The sequence below is a fragment of the Scedosporium apiospermum genome (genome assembly GCF_000732125.1).
Source record: "Scedosporium apiospermum strain IHEM 14462 chromosome Unknown SEQ_SAPIO_0088, whole genome shotgun sequence".
Classification (NCBI taxonomy): domain Eukaryota; kingdom Fungi; phylum Ascomycota; class Sordariomycetes; order Microascales; family Microascaceae; genus Scedosporium; species Scedosporium apiospermum.
In genome coordinates, this window is record NW_015971789.1 from 294,579 (window position 1) to 322,547 (window position 27,969).

Here is a 27,969-nt window from a genome sequence, read left to right on the forward strand (position 1 = left end):
TAATGCCACCCATACCGGGTTGGGTCTAGGGTAGAACTCAAGGCCAGGTTCGTACGTGAAGATAGGCGGGAACGCAAAATCAGCAGAGGAAGGACGTAGAATCCACGACCTGTCATAACAAGAAAGAAGACAGAAAGAAAAACAAAAGATTCTATTCCCAAACCCCGTGTCCAAAGAAAACACTCGCTAGTTGAACCAACCTCAACCTTTACTTTTTCTTTTTTTAACCAGCCTTTCTCTTCGCTTCGTTACCATTATCGCTATCCTGGAACTCTCGAAACACAAGCCGGCAAGATGCTCACTCCTCCCAACACATCTACCTCGAGTTCTTGATATCAATAACCAAAATATCCTGAGCCCCAACCTTTGTCAAGTCATCCATGACAACAGCAATCTTCTTGGACTCCACCATGACGCTGACGGCGACCCAGCCGTCCTCGTCGAGGCTGGTGACGGTGGGGGCGCGCTTCCCGGGGGTGATCTTGACGACGGCGGGGAGTTTCGTCCTCTCGACGTTGTACTGGCACATGACATACTTTTGGGCGGTGATGACGCCGCGGATGCGCGAGGCGATCAGGTCTACGAGTTCGGGGTTGGAAGGCTTGCGGGACTTGATGAGAACGGATTGGGATTCGACGACGGTGTCAATGGCTTCGAGGCCTGCGGCTCGCATGGTCTCTCCGGACTCTGTAAGATGTAATTTTTAGTCATCTGTTCGCTTGTAGCTGGTAGAAATGGTTGGAATGGGGGCAGGGGTGGAGGGGTTGTCGAGTAAATGTGTCGCACATACCAACAAGATCGACAATGCCGTCAGCGACACCGAGGGCGCAGGCCGCCTCAACGCTCCCGCTCAGCTCAATAATCTTGGTTCGAAGCTTCTTAGGAACCAGGAAATCGTCGCTCTTGGTCTCAGACTCCAAGCCAAGCTCCAGCCTAGCAAAGTGCTCGGTGGCCAAGTCGACGAAACTCGTACCGATAGTTTTTCCCACGAGATCCTGCGAGGTCCTGTATGGTCCATTCTTGGGGACCTGAACCTGGAGCTTGCAGCCGCCAAAGCCAAGCTCCATGACCATTTCGCTACGGGACTTCTTGATGTCGCCGTCATCGCCGGCGTAGGATGCAGCACCGTCGACGGAGAGCCTCCTGTCGCGGTTGTAGGCCCTCACGCGGGCATCGTGCTCCTGGACCTGGTCCCAGCCGGTGATTCCGAGGTCGACCTGGCCTTCTCCGACGAAGGTGGGGATGTCGGCGGCGGGGAGGAAGATGAGAGCTATGGGGAGGTTCTTGACGAGGGCGATGTCGAGGCGGTTTTCGCGCTTGAATTGGATATCAGCGCCCTCGAGGAGGTTCAGCGTGGCCTGGTTGAGACGACCCTCTGGACACGGTTGGGATTTCTGTTAGCTACAAATATGTATAAGAGAGACAAGGAGGGGAGGATAGCTTACTCTTCGGGACCGCAAAGAGAAGACGGCCCTCGAGGCTGGCGCGGGTCAGCGCAAGATGCTCCATTGGCGACATGGTCACCTAATACAACGACAAGTACAGAGAGTTGGAGAGTGGGGGAGGACAAACTGGTTGACCAAATCCATGGCTTTCACGAAGAGGGATAATGCAATGTCTTAAATGGGAGCACACGGGCGGGTTAGGCACGAAGATTGGGTCGGGAGCAAATGAGGAGCGGCGGCCGGGGTGGGAGGGCTGCTGCAGGAGGGATATCGTGAACGGGGGACCGGGTTATTGTGTGATGAGGAGGGGTGTGCAGCGGTAGGATGGGACTCGTTCAGAGGTGTGATACGACTCTAGTGGATGCAGTTGGGGGTTCTCGAGGCCGGCCGTGTCTTCTCCGAGGTGTTATGCTTGTATTGTATGATCAATGGCCTAAGAAGGTTGAGTAGTAGTATCTACGGAAAAAAGATCGAAGATCAGAGGTTTAGCGTCTGGCGGTGACTCCAACTAACGGACTTGAACCATTGGACCACCAAGACAATCACCACAATACAATTGTACGTATACTTCGGGAGTAGGTGCTTTGTCAGCCCAGCACTTGTACCTTTCTATGGTGCTCAACAACTTAACGGTACGTGTCCAGGAACCAAAGTTGAGATGGATCGATGTCCCTCAGGGGCCATCAATCTCCAAGAAACGCTGCCAATTGACATCTGAAAAGAGCCTCTGTTGACTTTTTTTTACTTCCTAGGCTGATTTCTGGGGTGATTTAACTCTAGGAACCATGAAATCCACTCGACAAGTACCAATGGCAAGCAGCAGGCGACACATGCCGGTTGAACGCCTCGATTGATTCCCTGTTGAACGATTTGATGGCGGGCTCCTATTTCGGAGCTCTCAAGTGACTCTTTTGTCTCTCTTTCTCGCCCTTCTCCAGGCACAATTTTTACCCCGCCCCCGCTCTGGCACAGGGCACAGCCGAGTTCTGCACCACGGAACCCTTGAATCCTGGTATCTTTCGCCTGTGAAGCTGTGGATGGTGACATCATTTACATCCCCCACCTCAATTGGCACCAGAGCAATGGACCCTTCCAAACCTGAGCAGCCCGACTTCATCAACTTGACCCCCCTTCTTAGCTCCCATCCCAATCATCTTACATTCTTACAGTTCTTACTTTGTCAGGAAAATGGGTCCCGTCTCATTGGTCTGGCCTCTCACCAGAGCCAAGCATCAACGTGGGCTCAGTAAAGTACCCATGCATATGATTAAATATTAACTTGCTCAATGCGCTCATCGAGCTAGACAAAACTAGCTCCAATCTCTTCCCTCGTAGTGTAAGTGATCTCCGACTGACTGTGATACACGCTGTGGTACGGAGTAAAGATGCCGGCTGGCTAAACTCCTAAAACAACGCCGAAGAAGAAAACAAAAATAGGCCGTGGCTCCCTCGCCATCATCGTCATCATAAAATACCGCTTGAGTCATTCATAGTCAAGCCACCACTCCAAACATCGCAAGCACACTCCTCACCGTGCCCTCCTCCCCATTCACATCTCCCACATACCCAACCTCCCCCTCCCCAAACGGCATCAACACCGTCGCCGCTGCACCCCCATCCTCCGTCTCGTACCACCCCGCATCCCTCTCCACGTTCCGGACAAATACCGCCTCCTGCGTATACTTCTCCAACAGCCCGCCCCGTTCCGCAACCGCAACTGTCACCGCATCACCATTCAGCCTCGTCTCCTCCCGCCGCTTCCCCTCGTATGCCCACGGCAAACCCCACGTCCTGTCGAGCAGCTCCATCATCCGAGAAGGCTCCGCGCTGCTGAACGAGCCCCCGAGGATCACCGTCGCCCCGCCCCACGCGAAGTCGACGAGACGTCGGGCAAGGTCCAGGTTCTCTTCGTTTGCTAGCGCGCCGTCGAGGACGAGGATTCTCGTAGTTGCCTGTGTGGGGTTCGAGAGGATGTCGAGGGCCGCTTCTTTGCTCTCGGCGGTGTGGACTTGGCCTTCGGATGCGAGTTTTGCGAGGATGCCGTCGTAGCCGCTCGGTGTGGTGGGCTTCCCGCTGAGATAGACTACGAGCGTGGAAGGTTTCGTAGTAGCCGCCGCCATGACTAGAACGGGAATGTGGCTCGTATGTAAATATGTAAAGGGCCTGATAAGATTGGAAGGAACTCTGTAATGTAGAATCCTCGTAACGAAGAGATAATTGTTTTAACAAGTGAAGGGAAGCCTATGGTAAAGATGGCAAAGCTGAAGATGAATGGCGTCGCGTCGACTCTCACTAGCCTCAAATGTCCGAGAGACGAGGGGATTCATTAAAATTAGTCCGCTTGAGTCACCGACATTGGAAGTACAGAGTGTGAAGTATCTAAGATAAGCACGCAGCCCGTTACTTCTTATTTTGTACAATTGTATCATCAGCCCGATAAGAAATCCGATCTAGGAAATTGTCGGAGTGAGTCCTTCCTCACTGTTTCCGAACGTGGGATCCTGGACTCTACAAATTACGGTTTATGTTTCCTCATCTTTGAAATCCATTTTCCTATTTATATGCACCACCCTCCTTGCTCTTGGGTTTTCCTTTTCAACACATCTACTCGCCGACCCGCCATATCAGTCTCTCTCTCTCTCACCAGCTTAGTGTTCTCGCTCGAGAATACTCAGTCACACGTTTCATTCTCGTTCACAAAGCTGGGCGCACTCCCTCCCACAACGTCTCGAGATTCAATCTCTTAACATCCCTCGTCCAAGACGCCGGCGACGACGGAATAGAAAATGTCCAACCATGCTTCCTGCCAATATCAAACAACGCCTCAAGACTAGATTCCACACCATCATAGTCTTCGGCACATACCACCAGCGTCGTCTGCACAATCCGCACAAACGGCAACTTGCTATTGAGCTCGTGATTTAGAAATATTTGCCATATACGCGAGGACATAGGCATATCAAATGGCAGTGCCTTCCACCTGTATAGACGGCCCTCATATGTGCAGAAGTTCAGGCGAGAGTACCGCTGTCCGGGAAGCATCGGCATTGGCCACGCGCAGTAGTGGACATTGATCCTCCCCTTGGCAAACACAGCGCGAGGATGAGCACGCTTGTAGGCCTCGACGAACTCGGGGAGGTTGTTGGTAGAAGGGTCGAAGTCAAGAATACTGCCACGAAGGGCTTGCTCATTTAGAGGCTCAAAGCCGTAACAGAAGTATAAATCATTCTGCCCATCGATCCCCTGAATAACAATAGGAGAAGTATGCGGTTTCTCGTAGTCTTCGATTCGCGTCATAACACCGCGTGACTCTAGGTCTTTTGAGACTCTTCAGATAATCCGTGACTCGGAGAGTGGTACAAGCCGTGATGAATCCTGCAGGGTAGCTCGAAGGGTATGGTAGACTGAGTCGGGAGGATCCCAGCATCGGACACGGCTACCTAGGTGTTGGTGGGGATTGATTAGTATAGCCCGTTGGTTGAGCCTCATCTGCTCAACTGCTTCCAAATATTGGGCTTGTTCCTCGGCGGGAGCGTGTTGTTGGATAGCTTGACGGAAAACTTGGTAGAATGGCGGGTCTCCCCTCAGTTGAAGTAACACATCTGCCACAATATTGAGGAGATTAAATTTCTTTCCCGATATCTCCTCAATATTGAGGAGATTAAATTTCTTTCCCGGGCATCTGTCAATAATGATAAACTCGTAGTAGTCCCTAGTCATATTCTTGTCCCTTAGGTGGTAAATGAGCTTGAGGTCGCTGAGTATTCCCTCCAGGGAGTGTTCTATTGTCCACGACTGTAAACCTAGTTCTTCTTCTGTTGCCGCAGATCGAGACCGGGAGATCCACGGGTTCGGCTCTGCAGTGGAAGATTGTATGAGTCCAGTGGCTCCATCTCCCTCATTCTCATGGTCATATACTAGGACCTCCAACGATGCAATCCTTTCACTCAACTCCTGTGCCAACGGTAGAGCGAAAGGATCCTTCTTGCTCATTCTTCCCACGAGATAGCATCGTACCTCTCTCTCCTCGGTAATGCTCTGTCCCGGCCCGGGCGAGTCCTCGCCGGGTTCGTTAAAGCCTTTCGTAACCGCAATGAAGCCCTGGATCACGGCCAGCTTACATTCCTGAGAGACATCTTCGTCGGGTATGTACCAACTTGGGACATGGCCATCGCCGGGATCCCCTGATCCATATGTGTGACATGCAGCCAGGGTCTTAACCGTAACCAGATCATCAAATCGGATAGCAAAGACTCAAGATTCCACCATTTTACGATGTCGTGGAAGTTTGCCCACAGGATATCCCAGCCCTTGGTGGTCATCCTTCGAGGGCTATCTTCTGTGGCAATTTTGGCACCAAGGATGGTAGTCGTTGATAGCCGTGGATCTAGGAGATAGTCACATACGGCATCACGGAGGAGGTGGAATGTATCCCGCCGTCCCTCTTGAAAAGCTTCGAAGAAGTTGAGGTAGTATTCGACATGCTCCCCTGAGGACTCCCGAAGGAAAGTATCAATACTTTCTGTGCGACTGGCCTTGGAAAGTATATCGGCATCGGCTTTGTATACGAGGAGCTCGCGGAAGAGGAAGCGGATGACGAAGTCACGTTCATCCGGTTCCCTTAGCTCATGGGTCACCTCATCGAGGACAATGGGAGACGCGTCGTTGAGAGAAGGGGCAATCGAGTAAAGTTTCTCGATCCTTGCTGTCAAGACTTCATTTATGGCTTGTTTCAGGACCAAAATAGGGTCGTTATCGGGTGAGCGACGGTGTGGCGCAGGCAGTGGAATTGCTGGGTTAGGAATGGACCGGTAGGCTTTGGTCTCGGTATACGGGATCTCTTGTGCTGCTTGTGATGAGCTCGCAGGTTCTTTAGATGCCCTGGCTACCAGTTTCGGTTGCGATGAGCTTGAGGACCCCTCAGTTCCCAAGACTGCCAGTTTCTGTTCCAGATGATAGACTTCGGATTGTAGCTTCAATATCCATTTGATGTGGCCACGGTTCTGCGCGGAAAAGTTGAAAAACCGACGGTTAACCTGGTCCCTGAGCTCTAGCGTTTCCTTCCCAGCTACCAGCTTGGCCTCGATCTTCTTCTTAGCATCAGGCTCGCCCTCCTTCGTGATGATACTGTTGTAAGACTTTTCCTTCAGCTTGTAAGACTTGTTTAGTTTCTTATATTCCCGATGGTGGATAGGACAAAGGGTATGGCTGGCTTGGAGCAACTGCCGCTGGCAATCGGAGCCATCCCTGTGCAGTGCACGGCATTGCCAATCTTTAGGAAGCGATGGAAAGGAGGGTCCCGAGGTAGACTTGGGACTGCGAGGGTGATTTGGAGACATCTCAGTTCATCTTCCCCGTGCTATCTGCTATTAGGCGCGGTCCGCTGGAATGATACTTGTCAGAGAGAGAGCCTCGGAAAGACATAAGCGGGGTAAAATAATGATGCAGATGCCCAAGCCATGATGAGAAGCCGTTCGATTCTTGTAACACAGGGCTCTGTACCTCCGTACTTCAGAAGAATGAGCCTGATGCAGGTAAGTATCATTGCCGGTAAAGTATCTGGCAAAAGGACCTGTACGCCCATTGGGGATTGGGGATTGCGTTGATGCAACTGCCTTGATAGGATAACTCATTAGATCGACACATATCCATCAGAAGCAAGTGAGCCCACGCAGTTACCGCTTGCAGAAAAGAGACAACAGGAGTTGAAGCAAATTTTTTATCTTTTTTTGTGCTTTTGTGTTTGGGTTTTCATGAACGTATAGCTAGCTGGAAACAACCGAACAAGAGAAGGAAAAGAAAAACGAAGGTCAAACATTTGTTCCTCAGCTTCGCTAAAATAAAACTTGAGAATGAAGAGAACGAACGGGAACTTCATCTCCTCTTGCGGGGGTATGCTCGAGCGTCCGGGTTGTGGCCGAGTCCTTCATCTTCCATGAAATAAAAATGCAGAAACAAAACACCGCACACCTGGCCTCGCAAAGGGAACTGACTGGTGCATATACAGATGATATGGCATATACCTTGAAAACAACAAAACAAGAAAGAAACACAACAAAAGAGGAAAGGAAAGAGGCAGTGGAAGAGAAGATTCACTCCATTTCCTCGATTTCAAGACCAGAAGGTCCGTCACCTCCCCCATCGCGCTGATCATGGGCTCCCTCGTACCATCCGTTCGCCGAATCTGTTTTTAAACACGTTAGCCTGACATCCTGTGATCCCGAAAGCTGAGAATAGAAAGGGGGCAAGCTTTATGCACCTACCTGCAGATCTTCCGTCAGATCCCACAGCTGGGGACCCGTCCAGATTTCCCCCGTCCTCCCCCTCCCCGTCCTCCGGTTCCTCGACAATCGGAATCGGATACCATCCTTCGCTCGTCCGGTAAAACGAGCCTCCCTCGACGCCCACGGGCGCCGAGTGCCACCATCTTCCCCTGGGGCGAGATCTCCTCCCCCCCTAGGCGAAGGAGGGAGGCTGATCATGGCCGTGACCGAGCCCAGGAGGAGGATACCCCAAAGGGCCACCGAAGGCTGACTCTGCCGGTTCTGGATTGACTGGCGCCGCGACTTGGGGGTTGCCTAGGATGTCGCGGCCATCACGAGGCGCGCTCCGAGCCCTGTTCCCAGGCCGACTGGCCCACTCGTCAAACGAGCTGGTGTCCCAAGGATAGGGAACTGGTTCTCCCCTCTCGTTCGTGTAGGCGGGCGCCCAGGAAGAGGTAAAAGGGTTGTCGCCGTCGTTTTGAGGTCGAGGTCCCTGGCCGTTGTTATGGGCGCGGTTGGCAGCGGTATAGTTTTGCGCCTCGAGAGGGGTAGCAGCGCCTGTTGCATGTAGGAAGGTACCACGGTCACCGTTGTCTGTCTGACGAACTGGCGTAGTAGGACCGAGGTCGCCGTCATTGCCCAAGCGGTACTGGGGATCGCTGCTGGAGCCCGCGCCGTGGTTGAGGCCATAATTGGTACCCCAATTATGCCCTCGACCCTGGCCGCGGTCCAGGCCGCCGTTGGGGTTGAGGTTGGACCCATTGTTCATGCCATGATTAGGATTGTGGTCAGGCTCAAAGCTGGGGTCAAAGTGATGGATGGCATTAGGGTCATAGCTCATGCCACTAAAGTCGGCGCCGTGATTCATGCCAAGGTCGGGGGCACCATTTTGGCCGTGATTCATGCCAAAATTGGCGGAATGGTTGGGGATATGGTTCGGGTCAAAGTCAGAGCAGTAGTTGAGACCATCGTCGTCACCTTCCTCATACATGCCATCATATGCCTCTTCGGGCTCGCGGTCACCCCAAGAACTGGGGCCGGCAGCGCCTGCCATATTAAAAGCGTTATGGGCAGGCTGGTGGTAACTGACGCCGGCAGCTGGGGAAGGAGCATAGGGCTGAGCCATGCTATGTCCGTGACGCAATCCATGATTCAGGTTCGGCTGAACACTCGTATGCATATATCCGTAACCAAGGTCATCACCGTACAAGGGCTCGGCTTCGTCGACGTTTGGGTGAGGGCGACTCGAAGAAGGTATGGCAGTGCGTGGAGGTGGAAAGATGGCGTCTTCACCGAGCTCGAGATAATCTTCCCCAAAAGTGCTCAATGAAAAGAATCGAGACCAAGAGTCGCTAGACTGTCCTCCTGGGCCACCGCGGCGGGAATTATAAGCTGACGACGCTATGTCAAAGTCACGGTTGGGGTGCATAGAAGGCGGCATCGTACTATTGCCCGTAAAAGAGGCCTCAGGGCGTGCGCGGCTTCTGGTACGATGGTTACGGTTAGAGACGGTTTCGGCTTGCGAAATGCGCACATCTGAGTCGAACCGAGAGTTAGAGGTATTGAGAGACCCATCCCTGACGCGTGGGAGATCGGATTGAGGCCCGTTAGTAAAGCCGCCATACTCCGGCGCAGAGCTTGAGGGCATATTGGATCCATGAGATGTGGAATCACTTATGCCACGCTTGGAAGAGCTTCTGCTCGGCTTGCTAGCACCCGCATTGCGACCGGATGAGCTAGATTCGCCATGGGTACTCTGCCGACTTGACCGGGTGCTTTTGCTTTTGCCACGGGCTAGACTGCCACTGAATGTTCGTCCCTTAGGGGAAGAGTAGGCCACGCTCGACGAAGAAACTCGCCTGCCAACAACCACTCGAGCCTTGGAATAACTCTTGCTGGTTTTTCCCAGTGTCGAGGCGCTGTCACCGTCCGAGCTTATGTCCGACTCCTCATGAGGGGCTGAGGCGAACGTCTTGGACATCTTGAGACCTTGGCCTCTGACGGGTTGTTTACCTTTCTTATCCTTAGGGTCGATGTCAGACTGGATTTCATCATCTTCTTCCACGGCCTGTTTTGAGACCTTGGTCGGATTTGAAGCTCGAGACTTGGGATTCTTGATGGGGCCAGGGAAGGGGCTGGAGTCAAGATCGTCGTCGGTCGACGGAGAATGAGTGGCGCTGCTGGCCTTCGATTGAGTAGTGGACTTGAAGTGTTGGCCACTCTCCTTCAGGATGCCGTGTGCCTTAGGCGTAGTATCAGCAGTCTCTTTAGATTCCCGCAACTCCTCAGTCGATTTGGATCCATGGACGAAAAGCTGCTTATAACGCTGCATTACTTCTTCATTACCAACGAGGGAATCCGAGAAGAACTCGTCATCAAGCAGGATACCCATCTTATCCCGGTCGCCAGGGCTGTTAGATTGAAACGACACTTGTGACGGAGGCATAGACTGAAAAAGATTTGTTAGCACATCTACCACGGGGTAGGCGGCAAATGGAAGAAGGCAAAATAAAAAAGGCTTACCTCAAGATCGCCGTCCTCCTCATCCAACTCGGATCCGAGCTGGCGTGCCTTGGTATGAATAATGCACTCCTCACAAAGGTTCGCGATGACACGGTGCTGGGCCTCGGGCTTCAGTTTGAGAAACTCCTTTGAACGAACTTGACCGCAGTGGAAACAAAACTGCTCAAACTCGCGGGTCGGATCGTCCTTGAAGGCCTCGAGCCGGGCAACCTGACACTTTGTGCAAAAGTTGCGACGCTGAACTCCACCATGGATGTGATGGAATTGAGGCGAACGAACAAGGTCGCAGTCCGAGCAAACATGGATACTACGCGTGTGGCCGAAGACCTGGCGGCTGCTTGCCTGACTGGCACGTCGGGCGACACTCTCATGCCGGCCACTATGACATCGACCACTCTCTCGTCCACGGACTCGACGACGGCCCTCACCGTAAACTTCCTTGCGTGAGCGAATAGATGATGTGTGGCGTCCCGGAGGAGACTCCTCGTAATCATCATCGGAGAAATACGCTTGGCTTGAGTCCCCGCTCTCGTCTGTGAAGTCGCTATGATGGCGACTGGAATAGCGCTTCTGCGAAGAGGAAGCAGCCCGCGATTTTGAAGACGGGGTTCTATGACGCGACTTGTAGAGTCAAGTGTTAGCTAGGGAGAAAACCATTGTCAGGGCTGGGCAACGCTTACAGTATGGGCATGAGTGATGCTTCTCCTAACTACTCGGTCTCGGTTGCGAGTCTCTTTGCGAGAACGCACCGGCCTTTCTTCCTCGGAGTACTCATCGTACTCCTCTTCCTCGTGGATTGTCCTGGGAAGAGCCGGAGCCTTTTTACCTCGTAGGGTCACGACTCGCAGAAAACCTTTCCACGAAGGGAGTCTGAGTTTGGAACGTTTCTTTTCGCTACCCTGAGAAGATACTCTTCTGATGGATTAACAGTACTGGTCAGCAATGAATGGCGGAATAAAAGTGAGTAACGGGATGTCAGATTTGGGAATTTTTGGTGAATATTAGGATAGAGGTAGCCTAGAGACGTAGGACTAGAGGTGACAGAAAGCCTCCTTTCTAGGTTACGACATCCCGGCCCTTGAAAGGGTAGGTCTTGATTCATCCAACTCCACGAGGGCAAAGCTCAGAGGAGATCCGAAACTAAGTAGATCCTTCTTGTGCACAAGGAAAGGAGATGACAAGTGAGGACTAGGTAAAGTAAGAAACGAAGACAAGACTCACTGTTCCGCCGGAGCGTACGTCACCGCGCGTCGTGCTTTGATATGAGGAGGCATTGTAAAATTCTCCTTGTCAAAATGAATCTAACGCGGTCTCCTTAGTTATATTGCCGGTTAGCTACCTGATATTGGATAAGAAAGTGCATCCCTTTCCCACATACCTTGCCGATATAGGTGTTGGTACAGAGAGAAAAGTGAATTTAGAGATGAAACCTTGGTAGAGTCTTCGCCACGGTCAGCGAGGATCTTCTCCGAAAAGGTTGACGACGCCGGCGGCCCTCCGCGGGACGGCCAGCGGCAAGAAAAGGGGTATAATGGCATGCTAGGAGAAATACTCACTTACGCCTAAGGATAGGCTCTGGCATGGGAAAGTGCTTCTGCTCCCCAAATGTCGCGAGATCTAGAATAATGGGCCGACGCGTTTGGAGGAACAGTCGAGCGCGCCAACGATGTTGAAACGATGAAACAAAACGCGGATAGGATAAGGTTGGGGGTAAGAACGAGATGCAAAGATGGGTTGAGGAAAATACCAGCCTTCTTTTGATGAGAAGACTGGTATTTTGATGGATGGAGGTAGATGAGATGATGGAGATATGAGAATCAAAGATGGGAAGAGGGTTGAAAGAGGATGGCTTGTTTTGGCTTGGGCTGAAGAGATGAGATCTAGTTGAGCTCAGCCCTTCAGGGCTTCGCTTAGTCGCTGCAAAAGACATATCCATGAGGAAGGAAGATTGAGGCTATTTGGCAGATACAGATGCCATCGTGGAACGCAGGACTTGTTAGTTTATCCCAGATGAGGGCTCGTATGCGTTGGGCAGTTGGACACTGCACGGGTAGGAAGATGTGTAAGTTCACTCTAAGGAGATGCTGTGCATATAAGAGCAGTTATCAGACTTTTGTAGTAGCCATGAAGACATGATCTCTAGAGAAGTGGGATGGAGATCGGGTTCTGGACTCTGGATAGAAGGAGAACCTTCTGCACTTGCAAGGGAATCCTGGGTGTAAGTGAACATTTGTGGTAAAGGAGCAAGGGGACAAAAGCATCTAGAATCCCGCCAAGGATAGGGACATCAGAAGGATATACCTGGAACAGACATTGTGTAAGGCATGTTGGTACAATGGTAAACTTTCGATCATGAAGAGTTTTATCAAATCAGCATTTCGTTGATACATAGTACAGTTGTGGTATCAGCCCCTTTTCCCTTTGTCAACATCCTTGTTATTCCTTAAGCTCTAATAGGAAAAAAAAGCGCAAGAAGACATGGCAGGGAAAGTGAGTTGTAAAAAGAAAAAGGAAAAAACACGTCTCATTTAAACTTCTATACGCAGGCCAGACCCCATTGCTTTTAAGAAAAGAGGAAAACCTCAAGTTGCAGCTCTTGAGGAAGCTTAGTCAACTCGGAGAACACGCTGGCCTCGCTTCTTGGGCGTTCTCTTCTTCTTCTGGCCCCTGTCGAACGCGGCGGCGGTGGCGTGGTCACGGCCGAGGTTGTCAAGATCCTTCACCTTGTAGATGCGGATGATCCAGTTCTCGCTGGTGAAGGCCTCTTCGAGCGTGTCGAGGACGGGGCCCTTCTCAGGAAGACGCGAGCCTCTGACACGGTCGTGGGCCTGGCCGGGAGGGAAGAGCGTGTTGTAGTTGTAATACGACAACTTGTACCTGTTCATGAGGTTAGTAATGCCACATAGCGAATATGTATGAACACCAGACAGGGGCTGTTTCACTTACATCAAGCTGTTCTTCATCGTATCAGTGGCTCCGTCGTCAACCCTGTACTCGCCGCGAGAGGTGAAGAAAGCTCGCTCCTGAACCTCGTCGGGCCAGATGCCCTCGGCGATTCGCACCATCCAGAGGAACTTGTTGATGTCGTCACCGGAGTAGCCCAAGAGACCGCCAAAGACGACGAGAACGTAGTCTACCTCGTGCTGGCGCATGATGGGATAGCTAACCTCCTCTCGAGAGGCCATAGCCTTGCCGACAGTGGCGATGTGGGTGTTGTTCCAGGTATTGTTGTCAACAAGGGTGGGGCGGTCAGCCATCCCTCCAATCTGGTAACCATAATCCCACCAGGCCATAATCTTGGCATCCTCCTTGGTGTTCTGTCGCAGCCACTGGTAGGCCTCACGGTAATCATCGATGATGTGCTGTGATCCGTCCGGAAGACGACTGGCCAGCACCACGGACGGCGAAGAATAGGCATTGGAGGTGACCCAAGTGCAGTGAAGCACAAAGACAATGAGGTACACGATCGCGGCGGCCGTAATACCGAGCTTGGATAAGGTCGAGAAGATCCCGACGTACGGCTTGCTAGTCGAGCGTAGGCCGCCAGATTTAGCCTTCTTAGGGGTGCCCTCTGCGCCTTCCTCTTGGGGATTGTGGTCCGCGGGTGCCGGGGAACTGATGTCCACGAAGGCATCGAGAATTTGAGAGAGCGCAACAGCAGCGGAGACGCAGACAACAGGAGTCAGAGTCAACATGAGGCGAACCATGACACCGGCGAAGTAACTGGAAAACAGCGCGTAGATCACGATGAAGATGTGCTCGTCCTCGAGTTGTTGGAAGCAGAGATACACACCGGCGGGGAACAGCCAGATGAGGAAGTTAAGGTCGAAGAAGAAGGCAGGCCAGGCGGTGGGCTGATGCTCGGAGACAGAGGCAATGATGGGGATGTGGATCTTTGCATAGGCCGTATCCCAAAGCGAGTAGAACCGACCGCTCCAAGGTGCAATGTACCCGAGAGATGTCAATACTAGCAGGCCGGAGACACCAAGACCAACGATGCCGCCGACCAGCGTGTAGAGGAAGGTCTTCCATTGATGACTCGAGACGGTCGGGCGCACAAATTCGACGAAACCGAGGAGCTGCATCAGACCAAAGACACCTGTACAAAAGTCAGTCCGTGATCTACGGTAGATTGTTTCGTTCTCGAGCCTCTGGTGTATCTATACTTACCCAGCGCAGGCATGTGCTCGCTAGTCCTAATGGGATTGAAGTTGACGAACGGAATTTGCATGCTGGCCAGAGTCCCGAGGGCGTACCAGGTCGTGTAGCTCACATATAGCCTGGAGCTATAGCGGCCCATGGCCGTCAGGACAAAGGCATGGAAAGGTATCATACAAGTGATGAAGACATATCCACCCCACGAGGCAACCATGTAGCCGTAGAAGAGGGCACAAAGAGCACCCCAGAACATGGAGCCCAGCTTCAAGGCCTTGATCCAGAGGTAGAAGGTGAAGACAAGGAGGAAGATGGCAATGGCCTCGTTATCGTAGCTTCCGGCGACGGAACGGGAGATGTAACCTGGAGCGATACCCATGAACAACGCGGCCAGGAGACCCGCCGAGGGTGACGTGGTCATCTCATTGGTGAGGAGATACGCGGCTACGGCTGTCATGCCGGAAAAGGCGGGGGCCAGGAGAACACAGATGTTTCGAATATCAACGGGGACCGTGAGGGCGCGGAGAGTATGGTAGATGACGCTACTGGTAACCATCAATCCTGGGAAAAGGGTGCCTCCGGTAACCCGACCGAGAGGGTGCCAGGTTCGATCATCGAACCAATCCCAGAATTGGTAGTATCCATTGGCGACAAGGTACTTAGTTGCTCGAAAGTTGAACCACGGGTCGACTATAGAGGCCAAGGTTAGCCAGAGGTCTAGAAGAGGGCGAATTGGCTCAAAGTTGAAGGCGCAAACTCACATTCATGGATAATACTCTCGAAGCCTAGAGAGAAGGATACGGTTAGCCAACTGGATTCCCAGAGTCCCTAAAGACGAGAGGGCACGATTTGCGGCAAAGTTTGGGTAGACACGATCTGCAATAATCGCGGAAACTTGACGCGTCGAGCTCAATGAGGTCGAACCAAGGAGGGGCCAAGAGTGAGGGTGAGGGCGATGGTGAGGGCGATGGTGAGGGTCAACTTACGAATGACGGAGAAGAGACGACTGGCGATGGCGGCAGCGGCGATTAGACAGAGAATGACGACACGAAAAAGGGCTCTGCTATTTTCGCTAGCGACTCCGGAGAGCGGGTCCAGAGATTTGGCCGACATTTTGGCTATTGATGTCGGAATTCTCTGGACAGGTTGTGGAGTTGACGATGGTTGTTCAAGATACCATTTACCTTCGAGTCTCAGCTGCACTGGCTTGCTCGAAAACGTGAGAAGGACAGCTTGGAGCTTATGCGTCGTGGTGTAGCTGGAACAACAAAGGGGGGCGTGTGGGTAGAATGAAAGAGAATGGATGGTACGTACTTGGAGACTTTGATTAGAATTAACCGACGTTGTGCCGCTCAGCTGGTTTGCAGGAAATTTCATGGCGTTATTTCCCGAGCTGTTTTTCTGACCCTTCACACGCAGATAAACGCATCCGATCCTTTCAATCGCCGTCACGACGTCCGACCGGACCAATTGGTATCGCTGTCCAGCCTTGACTTTCGTCCTTAAAGTCCCTGCCTTCCTCGACAAGTCCCCGGTGCGCAACCCGGCCTAGAACAATTGCAATGTCTACCTCCGCTGGTGTTAATGTATGTGGCTCCATGTCCCCGGTCCGCTTTCGCCTCCACGCCTGTCCCGGCTCCCTTGCCTATCGACATCGGGCGATAGCGACGAAAGGCGGATCTTCGATTAGGATGTCCTTGGGGTTGATCGTGGTCGCAAACTAACATCGGACCTCTCTAGGTACTTCGGTACTCTGCTCTTGCCCTCGGTGTCTTCTACGGCTTCACCCACCAGAGGAAGATCACGGCTACCCAGAAGGCTGAGGCCGACAAGCGCGAGTACCAGCGCAAGGAGGCTTTAATAAACCAGGCCAAGTCCGAGTACGCTCGGATTAAGAACCCTCCCGTTGCCTCCGCCGCCGATGAGAGTATGTCCTGTCATGCTGATGCGCCAAGGCGCCAGCTATCATCCGATCTTCCGATCATGTCCCTTATAATACCCTTTCAATTGGGCCTAGACTAACTCTCAACTTAGCCATCCGCGATCCCATGGACCCTAAGTTTGATCTCGAAGCCTACTTCCAGACCTTGATGAAGGAGAACCCATAAACGAGTCCCGAATGGTGTAATGCGTGGGGGTTTGGAGAGAAAAGTCTTGAGGGGGGACGTCGGTTAGGCCACTCATGAGCGAGACAAAATAAAGTGTGGCTTGGGTTTTCTGGAGCGTGTCCTGTGAACGGGAATGTTCTTGCGCGGCGGTCTTGTGTATGACCGGAGGCCGGCTTCTAAAAACTACATAGAGGTTTCCTTGCGTCTCTTGTTTTATTTTTGCTGTATATGTGTACAATACACACTGAAGAATAGATGACAATTAACCTAGTCTCGACTGTACGCGAACCAACCCATCATGCACATCAATGCCCTCGGTTCCCAATACTGGTCGACAATTCTCCCTCGATCTTGGTCCAGCCCTCAAGGCCAGGAAGAAGAAGTGACATAGCAGCCCAGTTACTTTGCGCGGGTGCTAGTTTCTCCTTCCAGCGTTATCATCTGGAGTTATAGTGAATCGGTTGTCGGTTTGAATGCTAGTTTGTATATCCACCAGACCACAACCAGAGACTCTATATAGGATCTTCATAACCATTGAGAGATGTGCCTCGCTATCCTGGACCGATTCATGAGAGAATCTGGAGTACCCTGGTCGTCTGATTTATATGGTCATACCTTGTATTCTGAGAATTCGTTTGCCGAGCACGGACCATCTGCTTCTTAACACATCAATAGGCTTGCAAAGGTACCAAGTACAACTAACTCACGACTGAGGTACAGGCCAAAGTAATAGGGAGAGTGCGACCAAGTCGCGGACGCGCAACAAAAATATCCAGAACAAAGAGGACAGCGACTCAGTCTGTCCAACGACCGATTCCCTTATCAGCATCATTTCCACCTAGCCTAGACGCCTTTGATACGACTCTGTTACATCCTTGGCTAGTAATACCGACGACATAACCCATTCCTCTTTTTCCTGACGCTTGCGAATCCTGAGGACTCAGGATCCATCCCCATCCTTCGTTGGCGGACGTCACCAGTCCGACATGCTAGATTCGATTCGAGAAAATGCAGAGCCGTCGAGATGAGATTCTCGCAAAGAAGGCGAGGCTTGCGGAGTTAAAGCAGCAAAGAGTGTTGAGAGCTGCCCAGGCAGGCAGCAGACAAAGTATTGGTGCTTCGCTTGATGTATGGCAGCTCCGCTATCTCGTTTGGGTTTGCAACCAGGAGAGCTTCTATACTGACATTTTTGATCTCGTGTGTTTCTAGATCGTATCACCTACCCCAGGACGCGATGACCGCCGCTCTATCGAGGACTTGATTAATAGCCTAGTCGGCGACAGGCCAGTTTCCACATCTACTGCCGGTGCTGCGTCGCCGGCTAGACGGGGCAGTAGGCCAAACAGTGTACTCAGCGCCGGGGAGGTCAGCACCGAGACTTCTGAATATGCAGCTCCCTCGACGGCAGCGGTGTCAGCAGCCCAAGGCCCTCCGCCGGCGCTCACAACCGCTCCCCTTACTACGATATACGAGTGTCCGCCCTCCCCCGTCAAGGAGATCTTCTCGTATAACAAGGGGGTCCAGACAATGGAGGAATGGGTGCCGCCTAACCGACCGAGAGCCTACTCCCTTTCAGATACCGAAGATGTCGGGGTAACGGCGACACCAAGCAAGCGCTTAAGCCGGAGGGAGCGCGATCGGGAAGAAGAGATCCGGCAGAGCATCAGGCGAGAGATCGAGGAGGAGCTCCAGGCTACCAAAGATATGATGTCGGAAGGCGTTTTACAATCTACAAACGCGATAGCAACGAATAACTTCCCACTGAGGCAGCTTACGTCAGAAGAATTGAATGCGGTCATGTCATCAGACGAGCTCATCGAGTTCATGGACAAGTCATCCAAGGTCATCGAGCGAGCTCTCGACCAAGAATATGATATCCTAATCGACTATGCGCAAACAGGACTGGACATCGAGGAGGAAGACGACGAGACGGGAAATACAGGAGGAAAAGGGAAGCGGAGAGTTAAGGAAGTCATCCAGTACTTCAATGACCGGTGGTCCAACAAGCGAATGATTAGCGGTGTTGAGTTTTCGCCCAAGTTTCCCGAGCTTCTTCTGGCCTCCTACACCAACAACCCAACCGCGCCCCACGAGCCGGACGGAATAGTCCAAGTATGGAATCAGCACATGCACGACAGGGCCGAATTTGTATTCCACGCCCAGTCGGACGTGTTGACGGCGCGATTCTCGCCCTTCCATCAGAATCTCATTATCGGAGGAACGTACAGCGGGCAGGTGCTGCTCTGGGATACGCGCGCCAAATCGGCGCCGGTGCAAAAGACGCCCCTGACGGGCTACGGGCACACTCACCCGATCTACTCGATTGAGATTGTTGGTACGCAGAACGCCAACAACATTATTTCGTCCTCTACAGATGGCGTAGTGTGTGCCTGGAGCATGGATGTGTTCGCGCAGCCGCAAGAGATGTTGGAGCTTAAGGCACCGTCTCCGGCCAAGATCGAGGATGTCAGCCCGACTTGCTTCTCGTTCCCCGACGGCGACCCCACATTCTTCCTCGTGGGCACGGAGGAGGGCACAATCTACCCCTGTCATAGGTATAACCGCGCCGGGGCCAAAGCCGGCATCGACTCGGACTTTAGCTACAAGGGCCATACGGCGCCAGTCATGTCCGTCGACTTCCATCCGGCGCGCGGCCCTGTGGATCTCGGAGACTTTGTGCTATCGTCGTCGCTAGACTGGAGTGTGAAGTTATGGAAGGTACGAGCTCCAGCCGCCACGTCGACAGCGGGTACCACAGAGGGCAATATGACACCTCTCCTAGACTTCGTCCGAGAAGACGTCGTGTACGACGCCAAGTGGTCCCCCATCAAGCCCGGCGTATTCGCGCTCGTCGACGGCGCCGGCTCGTTGGAGTTTTGGGACATTACGGTCGAGACGGAAGAGCCCGTTTCGAGGATATCGCCGAGCGCCCGTAAAGGTGCCAGGACGATGCTCTCCAAGAGCCTCAACAAACTTGCGTGGGAGCAGACTGAAGGCAAGCGGATTGCCACGGGAGGGATTGATGGGTCGGTCACGGTGTTTGAGGTTGCTTCGGGGCTTGGTGGGAAGGAGGATCTAAAGGCGGAGGAGTGGACGAATGTGAAGAAGCTGATAAATAGGGTGGAGGCGGCTGGGCCAGGCGAGGTCTTCTTACTCTCCTAAGAACAACAAACGCGTCGTTTGCAGACTATCTACTCGGTCAAGCCGCGGGGGCGAGCCCAGTTTCAACTCAAATTTACGATTGATCCGCTTTGGGGCTGTGGATGAAGAGTTGATTTTTTTTTTCTTCGCCTGAGTAGTTATTTTTCTTCGGACTAGCTATTTGGTCATCAGGCGTATGGTCCATCAATCTACGGTATACCCTATCCTCTTGCGCCTGTCTCTACTTGGGTTGATGTTCTGCTGTGCATTGCTCTGCCTGCAGTCAATAACAAACCACTTGGGCGTTTGAGCCAATCCAACTCCGGCTGTCTTGATTAGACTTATAGGGGGGGGAAGAAAGGGAAAGGCAAAAAAAAAAAAGAAATTAGAAACCCTAGCCCGTCGTGTTGCTTGCGTGGCCCGAGGGATATTCACGACCATCAGTGGATCAATAAAACAACATCATGAGACCACATGCCACTGTTGGGGAGTGTGTCTTAGTCGAGGTACAAGTTCTTGTTCTTCAGTCTACTATGAATGAATCCTTGGACTCGCTGGTGGAGCCTGACCAGATGCCCTAGAGAAGGGATCTTCAGGTGGCTTGGATGGCTTGCTTGGGGCTTCTTGCTACTGGTGTACACCACTGCCAGGCTAGGCTGGTCGTCTCGCGACGACTAATATTATAAAGTACATGTACTTTGTACAAAATATGACTGGCAGTCAGACATCAATTGGGCTATGAGCGAGTACCTCGGTAATATAGTTGCAAGTCCAAGAAAGATTCTTCAGAAAGATTGAAATATCAGCGTTGAACGATAAACTATCTTGATAGAAAATTCCGGGAGCAAAAGCACTTAACCTGCGGAAGGTTCCTTGCTCGGAGCCGCGGGTTGAAGAACATCAAATGACAACTTCTTTGTAAACGAGGACGTGCTGCGTTTGCAGAGCGGCTCTGGCCTGAGAATCAAAATTGGTGTAATCTACTTTGTACCTTTGTACTTCGTAGTTCGAAGTACTTCATCGTTGGGCCTGCCTGGGCTGGCCAGGCCGCTGAGCCCGTGCAGGTGCAGGCTCCAGGCCGCTTTCAGGGCCCTTAGGGAATCTTTATCATTGATCAAATTGATCAAATCCTTCATCGTCGATTTATATTTCGATCCTCTGCTCTGGGAACCCAAGATGTTTCAACATCTGGCAATAGTATCGATAGGCTAACCCCTCTAATATCCAATTGGACTGATGTTTCATTTGATCTTTGTTGTCTCCTCAACCTCGCAGCCCCTTCAATCCTTCAATAGCCCCTCGTCTTATCACCGAACCGTTGTCACGGTCGCTCCCCGGCAAAACTAGACCTAAAACGAAATATCCCCTCGGAGCCCCTGACTCGAGCTACCCCAGAGATCATACGAAGCACTCCGATCCTCTCTTCATCCGGCTCCCACGCACCCAGTCTCGAGAACACCTGCCTATGAGACGGACGGGATAATTTTGTTCGACAGGAACAAGCGGCATACCGGAAACAGCCCGGTAGATCGAATCGCCCCCTCGTGCACTCGCTCCGCACCGGCCGTTTTGTTCTACTTCTATCAGATGTGAGGAAACATGGCTGGTGCCGGGACTGAACCTACAGCTGGCCCTGCCAGCACCAGCGATCCGTCGTCATCCCACCAACCGACGTCGATACCACTGTCTTCTTCACCTTTTACTTCTTCGAAACCAATAGAAACAGCGATACTCTCTCACGATATTTCGAAGCAGAGTAGTCCCAAGCAAGAAGAGTCTACCGCCTCGACAAATGGCACCACATCCGCTCCAGCCGAGCAGAGCCACCCACGACCCGAACAGACTGCGGCCCAATCACAGCCGCCGCCAACTAGCGCGCCGATGGCCGTCGAACTCGACGACTTCGGGCTGCCCGTGAGGCAATACAGAGCTCCGAGCTCCGCGGCCTCCGAGAGTGGCCGGTCCGTCGACAACAAACCTCGTAGTCACTCGAATAGCTTTACGTCATGGTTGCCGAGACGCTCTTCGAGTCGAGATCCGAAACCCGCCACTCCCGCGCCCGAAGTCACGTCCAAAAAGGAGAAGAAGCCGGAGGAAAATAGGACCGAGAGCGAGAAGGTAGAAGACGAAAAGGAATTTAAGACCAAAGCCAACGGCAGCAAGGGACGTAAAGGTGACGATGTCGATGACGATAGCGAAGATGAGTTCAAGGATGCTGTTGCGACCCTGCCTGCCGACGGTGATGGGCCTCTTACACCCGTGCCCGCTCTGCCTCAGACCGAGGTGCAGAGCAAGTCTACTGCCACTGCCCAACCTACGACTGACGACCCGGCGCAAAAGCCGAGATCGGGCACCATCACGTCGACAGCCTCGAGCAACTTTAACGGCGTTTCCGAGTTCTCCCATCAACACGTGATTATCAAGCAAGAAGAAAAAGCGGAAAGTGACATCGGATGGCAGGAGATGCCCTCTTATGCGAGATACGACATGTACGATGACGATGATCGGCTTATTGCGAGGGAGCATAATGAAGAAGAAGATAATGACGAGAAATACGGATATTCCGGTCTCGGAGGCGCCGGGAAGGGATATACCCGTGTGATTATGGATGACGATGTTGAATCGGCGACGAGCTTAGACGATAATACCCAGTACCTCTTCAAGGATGTGAAATCGACGAGTATGATGGATGAAGATGATGAGCAGCGCGATGCTGTGTCCCAGATGCAGGCTACCAAGGACCTCTTGACCGAGGGCCAGAGGATAGCATACGTCGGAGTAGTGCGACTCGAATTATACCAGATGGCCAAGGACACCGAATCACTGGAGCAGACGAGGAAGTCAAAGAAGCTGGTCGCCTTCTCCGCCGAATCCACCAAGATGTGGGCGCAAAAGATGATGATTCGGATCTATGCCCACATGGATATCAGCCCAGCCGAGCAGGTCATGATTGAACAGCTAGCCGAGCACGGTGTCATGCCTGCCGATCTGACCCCGATCCTCATGGCCAATTCGAGAGTCAACAATCCTATGGCTGAGAAGTCGACGAGTCCCAACTCCGCGGGATCTAGGAGTTCTCTGCAATCTCCCATATCCCCGGATCAAGAAACTGCGGCTGAGCCCCCACCTCCATACGAGAGCCATGAGGGCGAGGATCTCCCCGAGGTCAGAACACCATCTCAGCTCCCCAACTCGTCAAAGCTCGACATCGACCTCCGATGGACAGTCCTATGCGATCTCTTCCTCGTCCTCATTGCCGACTCGACGTACGACTCCCGCTCGCGAACCCTTTTGGAACGAGTCGGTAAGGCTATGGATATTCCCTGGCTAGATATCTGCCGGTTCGAGAAACGCGTGACCGACGCCCTCGAGATCCAACAGCAAGCGGAGAAGGAGAACTGGAACGAGGACGAGCACATGGAGGAGCGCCGAAAGAAGGCCCTGAAGCGGCGCTATGTCATGATGGGTCTCGCGACCGTGGGTGGTGGCCTGGTCATCGGTCTCTCGGCCGGTCTTTTAGCACCCATGATTGGAGCAGGCCTTGCTGCCGGATTTACTACCATCGGTGTGACGGGTACTAGCGGTTTCCTAGCCGGTGCGGGAGGAGCCGCCGTCATCACTTCGTCGGCCGCGGCGTCCGGGTCCATTATCGGTGCCAGGGCGGCGAACAGACGAACGGGCGCGGTGAAGACTTTTGAGTACCGGCCTTTACACAACAACAAGCGTGTCAACCTCATCATCACAATTTCCGGGTGGATGACGGGCAAAGTGGATGACGTCCGCTTGCCTTACAGTACGGTTGATTCGGTCATGGGCGATATCTACTCGGTGCTCTGGGAGCCGGAGATGCTGAGGAGTATGGGTGACACCATCAATATCCTGGCTACTGAGGTAAGTCGCACGCTCTTCCTTCCGCAATGCCGGCCAATTTACGGTTTTACGTCTTGCAGCTGAACTAACAATCCGAATTTCAGGCCCTCACACAAGGTTTACAGCAGGTTCTCGGAAGCACAATTCTGATGTCTCTCATGGCAGCTCTGCAACTCCCCATTGTGCTGACGAAGCTATCGTATCTCATCGACAACCCATGGGCCGTCTCTCTTGACCGTGCCACCGCCGCCGGATTAATTTTGGCAGACTCCCTTATCGACCGAAATTTGGGTACTCGGCCGGTGACCCTAGTTGGCTACTCTCTGGGCTCTCGTGTCATCTTCTCCTGCCTCCAGGAACTTGCACGCAGGGGGGCGTACGGCCTAGTACAAAACGTCTACCTGTTCGGCTCGCCCATTGTCGTAAAGAAGGAAGAATACCTCCGCGCCAGGACCGTGGTGCCCGGGAGATTCGTCAATGCATACAACCGCAACGATTGGATCCTGGGTTATCTGTTCAGATTGACAAACGGTGGCATTCGCCGAGTCGCCGGCCTCGCCCCGATCGAGGACTGCCCCTGGATCGAGAACGTCGACGTCACGGAGATCGTGGTGGGCCACATGGACTACCGAACGAAGATGCCCAGGCTTCTCCGAGAATGCGGCTGGATGGTGGAGAGCGACGAGTTTACCGAAATCGAAGATCCGGATCCGGAAAATCACGAAGAGCGCCAGAGGGAATTGATTAACGAAATCGAGGAGGCTCGCAAGGAGCTTGAGAGGGAGGGCAAAGAAGGCAAAAGTGGTGGAGCCTTTAGCCTTTTCCGAAGGAAGAAGGCGCTCGAGAGAGCCGAGTGGGAGGTGTATCAGGATACACTCGGCAAGGATGGAAATAAGAAGGGCGCTGGTGATGCCAATACGGGTGTGCTCTTTGATGTCGACGCCATTCGAGCGGAGCTAGCCAAAGAGAAGTTTGAGATTCGAGAGCTGCAGTCTACACTACCTCCTATGAAGTTAGACCTGCGGCCGTCTCCAGCTGTCACGGACGTTGGATCCGCTGATGGTACGACCGCGGTGTACAGCCCACCAAGAACGGCCATCCCGGCCACTCTCTCTGAACCCAAGCATCTCGATGTGGGCTCGGCTCGTGTGTCGAGCGAGGCCGGCACGCCGGTATCCCGACAGCGCACACCGACGCTACCTAAGGATCAAGAGCTAGCCAGGTCACCGTACTTTCAACAAACCCACGATCCCTACGAAGAGGAAATACAAATGACTTTTGATACCACCTTCGACCAGAAGAAACCTTCCTCTACTCTGCCCCCGCCTCGGTCACCTTCGCCTCCTCCTCCGCTGCCCCCGCGAAAGGACGACAACTTGAAGAGGGATGTGAGCGGAGTTGGAAGCAGCGGTGGCGCGGTACATGCGGCGCCGTCGATTTACATTGCTGATCCATGGGCGGATCCTGATCATGAGGACTTTGGGAAGGAGAAGGACGAGATACACATGACTTTTGCATAGAAAAGAGGGTTGGGGAGGGGGGCGTTTTGTTTCTATTGTGATTGGGTTTTTCAGCCAGCCTTGAGGCATTCTGACGATTCTAGTCTTTTTTTTTGAAGTATATCCGTATATAAAAGCTAATACCATGGTTGGGCAGTTTGCTTCGGAGGGAAGAGGCTTGGATGGGATGAATAGCGCGGGTGGGGGAGGCATGATGAGAGTGTAGGAGTATTCTATGAAACATCGATATTAGGCATTTGATCCCCTCTAGATTCATCAATAGGTTCTCAATAGTATCCTTAGACTCCTCGAATGCGTTTACATGATGATGTCTTGCTTCAGAGCCTCGTCGCTCCAGGGGCAAGATTCCCTACGTCGAGATATCCCATGGTAAAAATGTACTTGAACTCTGAGTGGAGAGATGGCTTTTACGAGCCCCTTCCATTCAATTTCATCATCGTCATTACCATCATTAATTTTGATATTAATTCAAGTGAATGGCGGCCGCATCTGACAAGAGTTTTCGAGACAAGCAGAGACTCTCCGTACAACGGGCTGGTCAGACCGAACACCACATTCGTATACCAAAGATTCAATGCGAAAATCTCACGTCATCAAGGTCGATGCGGTTTGATATTTGCAAATTAATTTTTACCTTCTAAGGCGTACAAAAGGTCAAGTTGAGACATGCGGCAGGGCTTCTTGGCTCAGCCTCCATCCTCCCCGTTCCATGTGCCGGACGTAACGGCTGGTCGCATTAGGGGGCGGCACGGAAGGCGAGACGGGGGCGAGCGGGATTTTTCGAAGCGAGATGTTGTTTTGGGGGCGGGAATGAAGGAGAAAAAAAGAGATCTGTCGGTCAATCATCCATTTTGCCAAGCAGCAGACGGCGGGGGAGACGGGGGTAGAAAGTCGGATACAGAAGAAGATTTCCGGATGCCATTCGATAGGAGAGCGCGGAGAAGAGAGAAGGATTGCTTTTAGCGTTTCGTTGGTGCTTCGCATTGATGTCACTGTCCCAAACTTTATGGGTTGTGGCTTTGCAGCGAAGCAGGCCAGAGAGTGAGGCCTGACTTGGCCAACTGGTTGGGCAGAGGATTGTTTGCATGGGATCTATGTTTGGATAATAATAGCACCTGGAGCTTAGGAGAGGCGAGAGTAAGACCAACATGCTACATACACCAGCCAGTACTGAGTACACACAGCCCGAGACTCGGTCAAGTGAGCACCAAGCCTACTTCGTAGTTGGACAAGCAGAAGGAATCGCCTGTTGGAGATGATGGACATTTGAACCAAGGCGAAGAAGTGGATCTAAATGTTGGGCAATTGGACAGGCTCCCACGCCTGGCGGGTGCTAATGACGGTAGGATCATGGAGACATGGAGACCTGGGGACATGAAGTGCTCATATGAAGACTTGCCTTCTTCCAACAAAGAATTTGTTAAAACCATTGATGCATTCGGCCCAACATCTGTAAAATCCTCGTGGACGACTTCAGCAAGGACTTCAAATTGTATCGACATGGATTCCTACGCCAGAACTGAGGTACCTTCACGGTGTCATGGTGGACGAAATACATCCTAAATGATTACTTAATACCGAGCCCAGTTCATAGTATACGAAGTACTCAGAAGCGAACTAAGTACATTGTCCAAGTACCTGAACCGGATCAAGAAGCCAATCAGCAGTCGTCGTTCTCCATGCCGCTCCAGGAGTCGATGAGAATTGAGAGTCTCATTGCCTTGACTGACTCTGGCGACCCTTGAGTGGACGTTGCAATAAGGCCAGGCTCGGTACCGGTACAAGTCAAGCGTCGGAATCCATCGTCCCCCCGTCATCGCTTCAGTGACATTTGTTCGATTGATGCACTGCCAACAATAGAACATTGAAGCATCCATCATCCACTTCCAGCTTGCCTCTTCAGGACTAGTTTCTCCGCCTAAACGTTCGTTAGTTCAGTTGCTGGCGTTGTCCCCAGCATTCGGGCTGATGACTTTGATGATGTTGGCTTCGTATCGTCCTTCGAGCTCATCGTTCGCGGCAACATGACCGATTCTGATATCTCCATAATTCAAAGAATCGTGGCAGTTTCAAGGCAGATTCCACAGAGAGACTGACGGCGGTTCGTTCTTACTCTTGTCACTAAATCACCAAAGGGGGTACCACCATCTCGAAAATGTGTGGTACCGGTACAAGAATCGCCTCCACAATCCTCGCAAGGCTGTGTACCACGGTCACTATTCATGTTCCCTGCGCGACGCTTGCCCGTTGCGGTCTGGACTGATTCCTGCATCCAACCAACACCCTTCCGATCCTGCATCCCCCTACAAAGTATTACTTGGCTGTGCTGTGCTATGTCCTGTCCAGTCCAAAATCCCTCTGCGGCTGACATGGGGCCGGCGTTGGAGGGAGGGGTCTATTGCAAGCGCAGCTGCAGTAAGACGGGGTGTTTCTGCAACCTCCCAGCCCGAAATCCTGTGCTGCCTGCTTCCATTGTTCACCAGCGCTCCACCAAAGTAGCTGGTACGGCGCAGCAGGAGAGGGATATCTGTTTGTTGGTTTGTCTGTCGCTAGACTCAATCGAGTAGCATCTATCGGTATCGTACGAAGTATTCCTTGCGGGTGTGCCCTCTGCCGATCATCTCTCGCCCCAGACCTTGGGCTGAGGCTGAGCCCTGTAAACCTCCTCATCCTTTGTTCTTTTTCCCCTTCCCTGCCTTTGCTTTCCTTTCTTCCATTGCGAGTCCACCCTGTACGACGACAATTACCCATTTCGAATTCACTTTCTCGTCTCTCGTCGAATCTCGACGGATATAATATCGTGAGAGGCCGGACGTGAATACAAAATCGATAACACCGACTTGACGGCCCATAATACGAACGGGGACGTGACCGACTATCGAATTTGCTCGAGTTGCGGGGGGTGACGCCTAAGTAGGAAGAGTAGGGGATTGAGAAAGAGTGT

The 27,969-nt window shown here is 52.5% G+C and overlaps 6 protein-coding genes and 1 pseudogene across 6 annotated transcripts; 3 read left to right on the forward strand and 4 right to left on the reverse strand.

Moving 5' to 3' along the window:
• Nucleotides 1-316: 316 nt before the first annotated feature.
• Nucleotides 317-1,518, reverse strand: SAPIO_CDS3104 (ATP phosphoribosyltransferase; the record flags this gene model as incomplete). Its single annotated transcript, XM_016785971.1, has 3 exons — nucleotides 317-687; nucleotides 791-1,375; nucleotides 1,446-1,518. The coding sequence occupies 3 exons, from the start codon at nucleotides 1,516-1,518 to the stop codon at nucleotides 317-319; spliced, it is 1,029 nt and encodes a 342-aa protein (XP_016643977.1).
• Nucleotides 1,519-2,938: 1,420 nt separating this feature from the next.
• On the reverse strand, nucleotides 2,939-3,565 carry SAPIO_CDS3105 (annotated as a pseudogene; the record flags this gene model as incomplete).
• A 574-nt stretch (nucleotides 3,566-4,139) lies between these two features.
• Nucleotides 4,140-11,505, reverse strand: SAPIO_CDS3106 (uncharacterized protein; the record flags this gene model as incomplete). The annotated part of the gene is made up of 8 exons (XM_016785972.1): nucleotides 4,140-4,762; nucleotides 4,886-5,660; nucleotides 5,852-6,692; nucleotides 7,542-7,629; nucleotides 7,937-10,157; nucleotides 10,232-10,852; nucleotides 10,981-11,146; nucleotides 11,453-11,505. 8 exons carry the CDS (start codon nucleotides 11,503-11,505, stop codon nucleotides 4,140-4,142), a joined length of 5,388 nt encoding a protein of 1,795 aa, XP_016643978.1.
• A 1,332-nt stretch (nucleotides 11,506-12,837) lies between these two features.
• SAPIO_CDS3107 (Dolichyl-diphosphooligosaccharide--protein glycosyltransferase subunit stt3) lies at nucleotides 12,838-15,499 on the reverse strand (the record flags this gene model as incomplete). Its single annotated transcript, XM_016785973.1, has 5 exons — nucleotides 12,838-13,108; nucleotides 13,178-14,330; nucleotides 14,402-15,076; nucleotides 15,148-15,171; nucleotides 15,373-15,499. The coding sequence occupies 5 exons, from the start codon at nucleotides 15,497-15,499 to the stop codon at nucleotides 12,838-12,840; spliced, it is 2,250 nt and encodes a 749-aa protein (XP_016643979.1).
• A 449-nt stretch (nucleotides 15,500-15,948) lies between these two features.
• On the forward strand, nucleotides 15,949-16,494 carry SAPIO_CDS3108 (uncharacterized protein; the record flags this gene model as incomplete). The annotated part of the gene is made up of 3 exons (XM_016785974.1): nucleotides 15,949-15,972; nucleotides 16,127-16,313; nucleotides 16,421-16,494. The coding sequence occupies 3 exons, from the start codon at nucleotides 15,949-15,951 to the stop codon at nucleotides 16,492-16,494; spliced, it is 285 nt and encodes a 94-aa protein (XP_016643980.1).
• A 1,008-nt stretch (nucleotides 16,495-17,502) lies between these two features.
• Nucleotides 17,503-19,656, forward strand: SAPIO_CDS3109 (WD domain-containing protein; the record flags this gene model as incomplete). The annotated part of the gene is made up of 2 exons (XM_016785975.1): nucleotides 17,503-17,622; nucleotides 17,704-19,656. 2 exons carry the CDS (start codon nucleotides 17,503-17,505, stop codon nucleotides 19,654-19,656), a joined length of 2,073 nt encoding a protein of 690 aa, XP_016643981.1.
• A 1,578-nt stretch (nucleotides 19,657-21,234) lies between these two features.
• SAPIO_CDS3110 (DUF726 domain protein) lies at nucleotides 21,235-25,025 on the forward strand (the record flags this gene model as incomplete). The annotated part of the gene is made up of 2 exons (XM_016785976.1): nucleotides 21,235-23,526; nucleotides 23,610-25,025. 2 exons carry the CDS (start codon nucleotides 21,235-21,237, stop codon nucleotides 25,023-25,025), a joined length of 3,708 nt encoding a protein of 1,235 aa, XP_016643982.1.
• Between the last annotated feature and the right edge of the window lie 2,944 nt (nucleotides 25,026-27,969).